This window comes from Lactuca saligna, chromosome 9, assembly GCF_052625555.1.
Source record: "Lactuca saligna cultivar CGN05327 chromosome 9, ASM5262555v1, whole genome shotgun sequence".
NCBI lineage: Eukaryota > Viridiplantae > Streptophyta > Magnoliopsida > Asterales > Asteraceae > Lactuca > Lactuca saligna.
In genome coordinates, this window is record NC_136425.1 from 147,125,560 (window position 1) to 147,134,928 (window position 9,369).

General features: G+C 33.1%; 1 protein-coding gene and 1 long non-coding RNA gene across 2 annotated transcripts; one reads left to right on the forward strand and one right to left on the reverse strand.

Annotated features, from left to right (window-relative positions):
• The first annotated feature begins 277 nt into the window (after positions 1–277).
• Positions 278–1,992, forward strand: LOC145017211 (small ribosomal subunit protein eS8). Its single transcript, XM_078975276.1, has 5 exons — positions 278–407; positions 528–600; positions 1,043–1,382; positions 1,465–1,634; positions 1,734–1,992. Exons 1-5 carry the CDS (start codon positions 404–406, stop codon positions 1,807–1,809), a joined length of 663 nt encoding a protein of 220 aa, XP_078831402.1. The 5' UTR covers positions 278–403; the 3' UTR covers positions 1,810–1,992.
• A 4,640-nt stretch (positions 1,993–6,632) lies between these two features.
• Positions 6,633–7,720, reverse strand: LOC145017362 (uncharacterized). The gene is made up of 2 exons (XR_013666482.1): positions 7,550–7,720; positions 6,633–7,090 (listed from the first exon to the last, which is right to left on the reverse strand). It is a non-coding gene; the product is annotated as an uncharacterized LOC145017362 (long non-coding RNA).
• Between the last annotated feature and the right edge of the window lie 1,649 nt (positions 7,721–9,369).

Consider the following 9,369-nt stretch of genomic DNA (forward strand, 5'->3'; position numbering starts at 1 on the left):
ATGAATTATCCACGTATAATGAAAAAAAAGAAAGAAAATTTTATACAGATAACATTATAATAAGAGTATAATAGTTAACCGATGAAAATAATATTTTACAGTTCAATTTCTTTATGGTATATATATAAAATATAACCCTTTTTTATTTACTTATGATATAGCGAACAGAATAGTTGATTGCTACAATAATTCATGAAAAAATATCCATGGGCCGAGAAAATTTGTTTGGGCCAAGTGATTGGGCCTCCACATTTCACCGAGGCCACTAGGGTTTTGAGTAGATACGAATAGAAGTAGTCATCCTCACCCTTTTAAGCCATTGCTCTGCGAAACCCTAAACTTTCTCTTTGTCACCCAAGAGTTCGACTTCAGAGGCGCAGGAGGATCCTTCTGATCTGCAAACATGGGTAAGTTTCGCCAATGGCCAACTCAAATTCGTTCGTCGGATTTGATACACTGCTTTGTAATCTCCATCTTCGTGCTACCATGATTACGAACATTCAGATGATGTTTCTCTACTGTTGCAGGTATCTCTCGTGATTCGATGCACAAGAGACGTGCCACTGGTGGCAAGAAGAAGGCCTGGAGAAAGAAGCGAAAGTAAGTTTTCCTCTAAATTAACATACGTTTTCTACATTTTCTGTATAGTCATGTTATGATTATCCTATTCTAGACAACTTATATACTAGAAACATCGGTCCTGTTCGCTGTAGACACGATATTGTTTGCTTTTTATTTCTCTCTTTATCCGTCTGTGTCTACTAATTTCGATCCTGATAATGTGATTGTGAATTTGTGAGTTTGTGAGGATAACTTGTACTGATTTTATCATTCAAATCGAACACGATGGATAAATGAATTAAGGAAAGCGATTTGCGCTAACTAATTTTCGATCAACACATGCTATCTCGTAATCTTATTTTTATCAGTATTTATACACATCCTTCTTATTTCAAACATTCTGTTATGATTCAGATTCAATAACATCCATCAAATCAAACTCTATTTAGTGTTTTTCTAACACTTGTTGTTTCTCTTAAAGGTATGAGCTTGGAAGACAGCCTGCAAACACTAAAATATCGAGCAACAAGACAGTTAGAAGGGTGAGAGTTCGTGGTGGAAACGTGAAGTGGCGTGCATTGAGGTTAGATACAGGAAACTACTCATGGGGAAGTGAAGCTGTAACAAGAAAGACACGTATCTTGGATGTGGTTTACAATGCATCAAACAATGAATTGGTGAGGACACAAACACTAGTGAAGAGTGCTATTGTTCAAGTTGATGCTGCACCTTTCAAACAATGGTACCTTCAGCACTATGGAGTTGACATTGGTCGCAAGAAGAAAGCTCCAGCTGCTTCTGCTGCTAAGAAAGAGGGAGAGGTATTATTATTATCTTTTCATTTTATTGTTTATATTACTTGTATTGTGGTTTTGAGATTTAGTGATTTTGATTTAATTGTAGGAAGTAGAAGGTGCTACCGAGGAGACAAAAAAGAGCAATCATGTTGCAAGGAAGATAGAGAAGCGTCAAGAGGAACGCAAACTGGACCCACATGTTGAAGAGCAATTTTCAAGTGGTCGTTTATTGGCTGCTATTTCATCACGCCCTGGCCAATGTGGTCGTGCTGATGGGTATGTTTTTTTTTTTGTTGAATATATTTTTTTTGAAATGAATATGTGGAGAAATAGAAAAAAGGGATTAATGAGTGGAAGTTGATTTTATGTTTGCAGATATATTTTGGAGGGAAAAGAGCTTGAGTTTTACATGAAGAAACTCCAGAAGAAGAAAGGAAAGGGTGCTGCTTAAATTGTTTTTAATATGCTTATTTTTATTCAGTTTGAGTTTAATAGATTTTTATCTTTCTTTTTTTTACCCTGTGAAAGCCATGAAACTGAAATTTTGACGTTTTGAAATGTTGTTTTTGAATATTTAAGTTTATGTAAGCTTCACTTTTCTTTTTATCAATACTAGTAGTACAATTGATTCCAATCACTTAATTCTTTTTTAATTCAAAGTTACTCATAAGACATAAGAATTTTCGTAAGTTTTTGACAAAACCTCATAAATGGTCTCCCTGAGGATTCCTATGTTTTGGTCCCCAACTTTTTTTGTGCTTAAGGAAGGTCTCTGTGGTTTAAGAACTTTTCACAGCAAATTCTTTTTGTTTACTCTGTCAGTTTTGGTTTGTTATGATAAACATAAAAATGGGGAATTCAGTCTTTAAAGAAACTAAGTTATACTAAAACTTGAAAATTGCAATTAAACAAGGAAATAGTTTGGTTCTAAACAATGAGAAAGAAATGGTTGAAGTTGGCCTTTCACCACATGAAAAATGTAATTAACTTATCATTGTATGCTGTGGTGTAATATTTGTTATTTAATTTAACTTGGCTATATTGACTTAAAAGCTTAAGTCACCTATATTTTTCTTAATTGGTATAATGGTTAGACAAGCCAATAACATATTTTTTAAGTTAATCGCAAATCAATGAATCTATATACTATGAAAGATAGTTAACTAGAAAGTACTTCCATAAACTTTAACCACAAGTTCGAAAATAATCTTCAAAATAACTAGTCATTTATGGGTTAAACCAACATCAACCAAAGATAAAAATCTTCAAGGGCTCTTCCAAGCCTTCAAACTCTCAAAATCTCTAGGAGAAAACTCACAAATCTGATCCAAAACTTATGCAAAATAACTCCACCAAACTTTCTCATATAGCTGCCAAATGTAAAAAGAGAAATTTGTCCTTAATGACTTACACAAACCGTGTAAGCTATAGTGTAAAATCCGCACGGACCGTGCAAAAGTAGTTTGACAGCTTTGAATTGCACTGAAAGGTCCTTTTCACCAAGATCTTTTTTGGCTATTCCTCTTTTTTGTCCAAATTTGCTTAGACCCGAATTTTGGTCCAAATACCCATCAAATGTAACATCTATTGCAGCACTCGATCTTTCAATGTTTGAATTAATTAAGAATGAAAAACCCAAAATTTAAGAGTCTTGACATGAGAGATAGTGTCTCACGACGTGACTTTAGGTGAGGACACATGACCATTTTAAGGCTCACAACGTGACACATAGGTGTTCACGTCATGAGATTAGGCTAACCTTATTCATGTGTTTTGCTCCCTATTTAAGCGAAGTGGGAGGCTAGGGTTTGCATACCCTCAACCTCAACCACCTTCTTCCTGCCTAAAATGTTCATAGCCTCCATTAGTGACCTTAAAGAGTTTAGTTAGTGGTTTTTGGCCCTTTGAAGAAGAAGACTCCTTAGGTGCATCCTTTTAGCAATCAAGCTCCTACCTCATCATCTTGCTATGCTTTTAGACCTTTGTAAGTCATGAAGCTCCTACCTTTATCTCTAATACATGCTAGATCTAAGATTTATGCTTTCTTTTTCATGGATGGGTTGGGTAGCATGCATGGGATCCAAAAAGTTAGCAACTTTATGGATCATTAAGGCATTTCCTATTAGTATGAGTTCAGATCTGAAGTTTGGTGTTGGTTTTTGACTCCAAGCATGAGTCTTGATCCCATTATCTTCTTATTGACCTAGTTAGTGTTCAAGTTATGCATTAGACATGCATGACTATAAAGCTTTGATTTTTATGGTCCTTAGGGTTGGGGAAGACCCTCTTGGAAGTCTCAAGGAATGACTTAAGGGATTAAGAGCTTAATGCTAAAAGTTGTCGAAAGCGGATCTCACGACGTGAGCAATAGCAAGCATGTCACGTCGTGAGATGTGGTATTTGCGACTGTTTTGTCCTTTTCCAGTTACGGCGTGACCTATGGGTGGTCATGACGTTACTGTTGGCTGGAGTTGACCATGATTGACTTTTTGATCTTGGTTGACTTTTGGGTCAAGCTAGGGTTTTAAGGGTGTAGGATGATAGGATATGACTTTACTGTTGTTAGGTGTCTTGTTGATCCTGTCGACCCTGTTTATGAGAGTAGTTGTGTTTCTAGCTACTACCCGCAAGGTGAGTCTTCTCACTACTTTACCTGTATGGTATTTATGTTTGTGACCGGTTGGATCTTTATTGTTGTTTTTTGTTTTGTCTGAATTGCATTGTTGATACTTTGGGATTGCTGATAATCCCCAAGGTTGCTGATAACCCCTAAACATGTTGTCAATCCACAAGGCGTATTGTTAGCCCACTGAGATTGCTGATAATATCCATGGTTGCTGATAACCCATAGAGATCGCGGGATGGCGAAAGCATGACTGTACACTACGACTTGCATATCTTTTTATGATTTCCGCATTTTGATACTCTGATTTGGGATGATTGTATTGATACACCTGAGATTTCTTGTTTTGGGTTTTATGATACTTGGAGGTTTTTGCTAATATAAAAATGAAAAAATTGTTGGAAATTTTGGTTTGTTACATCAAAATTAAGTCCAACTAATTTTGCTATCCCCGATCATCTCCGCTCCATGCTAGTATTCTAAAAATCTAAAATTATACACAAAGACTAGAAAATTTCCCGAAATAGAAAAAAATATATGCATGATGATTAACTAAAAAGAAAATAAAATATGTTAAAATATAAACTACAAAAAAAAAAAAAAAGAGTAAATAAAATACACCTATATGTCAGTTGAAGGTTTAGCCAAAAACAAGATCAAAAGCAAATAGATAGTCTATATTTTGATATAGTAAGTCAGTTTTATTTGTTTAATGATATAGTAAGACAATTTTATTTGTTTAAACTGTTCAGTTAATCGATAGCCATACATAGATAACCATAGAAATATTTAATTGGTGTTACATTCCAGAACGGTTTAACTTATAAAAAGATGCGTGTTGACGATAAAGAAGTTACGCATGGTATTTAATTGCTCTAGGAAAGTACTTATGATTATTAATTAGCAATAAACTTTATCCCATGTGAATTATATAAGGGTTGAAGAGCACAACCAAAAAATATGGATTGTGTGTGTTCATGATGAAAATCAATTTACAAATCCCATAAACGAAAATTAGAACTCAATATTCAAAAACCCACACATCTTGAATTTGAGTTCTCAAACATTTGGGTTCATATTTTTCAGATCTTTGGGTTCATCGAGTGCGCATAAATTTAAAACCAAGGAAAAACACAGAAAAAATTAAGTGTGTTCAAGTGGCATGTGGGTTCATCTTCCCATAAAACTCATAAAAAATCGATATTTTTAAGAAATCAAGTGTGTATTTATGTGTAAAACCAAAGAAAAAACTAAAGAACCATTAACACTAATACATCCTAGAAATCCTAAAATCGAGTGTGTTCTTGAACAAGATAGGTTCTTAAACATTGTGAACAATCACTCCAAAAATCAGATATTGAGATCGCATCTTCAAATCTTGATGTTCTTGAGTGAAACATCATTAATCATAAATAAGATCTTTGATGTTTCTTGTGCATGTATGTTTCCATAAACATAGAACGAGAGTAAATGAGAAAGGATAGAGAGAAGAGAGAGGAGTGAAGTGTCGTTTCATGTGTTCACATGTTTATGTGTGAAAATTTCAGATTTTGAGTTATAGAAACTCAGATGAAGAGTAGGGTCACCATAAAATCATGTTGGCTACACACTCGTTGGAGCTCTCAGAGACATTAGAAAGCGGTCAAACCTACAATAGCAGTCGTAATGGTGTTGCAAGCAGTGGCGGAGCCACAGTGTAATAATGGGGTCCATGGACCCCACTTGAAAGTTGATATTAACCACATTTACTAAAATAACCCTTAAAAAATTCAAGGTTTCTTGAAATTATCCAATTTGGCACTCACTTTTGCTGAAAAACAACCCTTAAATTTTTTTTTTTGCTGAAATTATCCTTTTGACACCTACTTTTACTGAAAAGACATACTTTTGTAATATTTTTAACAAAAAAACTTCCAAAGAAACCTCAAAATTTCAGAATTTTTTCTAGGTTCAAATTTGTGGTTAGTTTTTCATATAAGATAGACCCCAGTAATATTTTTTTTCTGGATCCGCCATTGGTTGCAAGAGACGCCGGAAACCTTAAACCTACAATAATCGGTCATAATAGTGTTTTTTGAACAATATAAACAAGTTTAATAATGATATGCGTACAAAAAACATAAATAATTAAAACATCAATACTCATCTTATTAAACTGTAATTTTATTTTTTACACATAACTAAAGCTTATTATTTTTATTATAATGTTGTATTTGTTAAGCTTTTATTATGTTTACTCTTTTTTTTTTAGCTTTGTAACAATAAATTCTACAATATAATCAAATAATATATTTAATAGTTTTAAAACTATAACTTGCATTTGCATACCATATAAAGTTTTCGTATGAAAATTCATTCCTTTCATTCAAACCAACACCAAATATAATCATAGAATAAAATGACTCATTCCATTATCTTTTGCATATTCAATTATATCCATTTGTCAATTTCATTTCATTCCAACCAAACATACTCTAAATATTGATGACCTTAGCAAACACATACAATGCAAAATCAAATAGTGTTTGCTACTAGTTTGGTGGATTTCATCATTCGTAGGAGTGGATATGAAAGAATTGAATTCCATTCTCCATTCTTTTATTAAAAAGACCAAAGTGTTCATACAAAGTACAAACCCAATACTCATTAAAAGACCAAACACATCCAACAATATCATTTTTGTGTGGTATAACGATGAAGTCTTTTCATGTTAAAACTCAATATATCTTAGGATTAATGTGGTACTCATCTCAAAGGTACAACTTTCACAACAAACTACATACAAAATCAAAGAAAGGATATTTTGGTCATTTACCACACTTCCTATTCCATTTCCCTGCCAACCAATCCAATTCCTTTGACATGAAGTGAAATTAGTCTTTGTTTGGCTGGGTAGTGAATTTGTCATACCCGTATTTCTTTTTCAACCTATCTCTTACATAATCATTTCGGGCTTTTATTCGAGCTTGTTGAGGGGCAATATGGACATAAGAAAGATACAAACCAATGCCAAAAAGAGATGAACCACCAATAAACAAACCCACAGTCATCCACAGCTTATTAGGCGTTGAGGGAAAGCACAACACCATATGGCCTTTTATTATGCACACTGTTAAAAAAAAAAAAAACAACACAGATTAACTAACATATATATACAATCTGTAAGTTGCATTTGAAATTAACCACTACAGATTTACAATGTAGCTCATTTATTGGAAGGTGGGGAATAACCTAATAATACGGCTTCAAGGACTTGGAGTTATAATATGTCGATATACTGATGAAATTGAAGACACTTATGCACATGGAAAGACAATATGAAAGGATTCAAAAGCTCTATTTCCATAACTGAGCCAAACGCCTTTGGTTACGATGTAATTTCGATCACAGTCAATGTATGCTAAAATGAATACCTAACTGGCATTTCGTCGAACATGTAACGTGCAATTTCTTTCGACACCCATCGTAGAAAGATGTTATTTAATGAAATCAGGTGAAGCATATATTTAGATGAGGATCTATGCACATGTGTATGCAGATTGAAAGGAAAGAGATGAAATCGACATACCCACCACCAATGTTTCTTGTAATTCTGTCTTTGGTCGTGAGAGGGCTTTCGGAAGAGATCAAATCGTTAAATGTAAAAATGAATTTTTTTACAAATAGTCCTCCAGCTATTCTCAATGTTCATTTTGTATGTGTTCAGAGTTTCTTTTAACATTTTGCTTTTGAGTGGAACTTTTTGTACAAAATGATTCATACTCTATCTTCGTGGTTGTTAGTCCCTTAAAAAGGCCAACTATTTTCACTCAAATGTATTAATGTGATAAAATAAGCAGGTTGAGCGATGAGTTTAAATCAAAACATTTAATGTTTAGTATGTGTTTAATCGACGAATTCACCTCTATATATATATATATATATATATATATATATATATATATATATATATATATATATATATATATATATATATATATATATATATATATATATATATATATATATATATATGTGTGTGTGTGTGTGTGTGTGTGTGTGTGTGTGTGTGTAGAGGAGACAAATATTGACACGACACGTTAATCCAACATGAACTCAACACAAAATAAACGAGTTTTGAGTAAGATATTTCAACTCGTTTAATTAAACAAGTTGACACGGCACCACACGAAAATTAAACAGTTAATGTTAAAGTTGAGAATTTTAACTCGAAAATGATTCATTTATTTGTTTGTAAGTTTTTGAATTCTTTGGATAAACTAGAAAGACTCAAAACCAAAACCATATGTAAAAGAAAAATTATAGGTTAAGTCATTCTGTAATGTGGAAACAATTTTAACCATCTATGTTAAGACTTCATTTTCAGTTTTTTCTATTCTCTCCGATGTATACAGTAATCCTTTCGACCACTCTCATCTCCTCGTGATTTTGTCCCTATGCCTCTCTAACTCACACGTAATATGAATTTAACCATTTCGTCTCCTTAATAATATTTTTTCTTTCCTACCAATTAAACTCCCACTCTTTCCACATATTTTGTGTTTCAAGTTTCAACCTCACAATATACAACACATTTCAAGGTCTAACTATGAAAACCGACACAAACTCGACATGAAAATAATCGGGTTGACACGATCCAACATGATAATTACATGGATCTGGTTATGGTCAAACTCTTTAAACCAATTTACTGTTTCAACAAGACATGTTTTTTCCATGAATCCGTTTATTCAGCAAAAACATATGTTTAGAATCAACCAGGTATATGTTGTTATGTCCGATAAAATTTGGATGATTTATATCAATAAATAAGAAATTTGATTCATTTGTTGATGAGGTTGCATCTGGATTTGAATCGGGAAAAAGGTAGTTTCTAGTTTTTTTCTTCAAAAAATGACTGGAATTTTAAATATGGTTATAAAAGTTATATTTATGATAACAATAATTTCTTTATAATAAATTAATATGTGAAGTTTTATGGATTTGATTACATTTTTTTTTCAATTTTCGATTTGTATGTCATGTTCGACCCAATTTGACTTGTTTCGATTCTTGGAGTTTTTAGTTCTATCGATAAAGTATAACAAGATTCACTTATTGTTTATAATTGGATTGAAATAGTCATGTCTTCCTATTTTTATTTAGCCACGGTTCTAGCTGTATCATATCCTTTGTTTTATCATCTCATACTTACAATTTTTCTTAATTTGTATTTAGAGTTATGTCAATGGCTCACCAGGTACCATACCATTGGGCATCAAATAGCGGAGGTCTCAAGTTTAAATCATGGGGGTTTCAATCAAGGGTTGGTCATGAAAAGGGTGTGTAACGCAATCCCAAAAAATGCTGCTTAGTATCTTGCGAAGGTGATCCCTCTTCCTCAAACCT

Bases quoted from the DNA above. Each gene is read 5' to 3' on its own strand.
- LOC145017211 (XM_078975276.1), top strand. The intron at 1,383-1,464 runs GTATTATTATTA...ATTTAATTGTAG, and splicing joins CTGCTAAGAAAGAGGGAGAG to GAAGTAGAAGGTGCTACCGA. The intron at 1,635-1,733 runs GTATGTTTTTTT...TTATGTTTGCAG, and splicing joins CAATGTGGTCGTGCTGATGG to ATATATTTTGGAGGGAAAAG.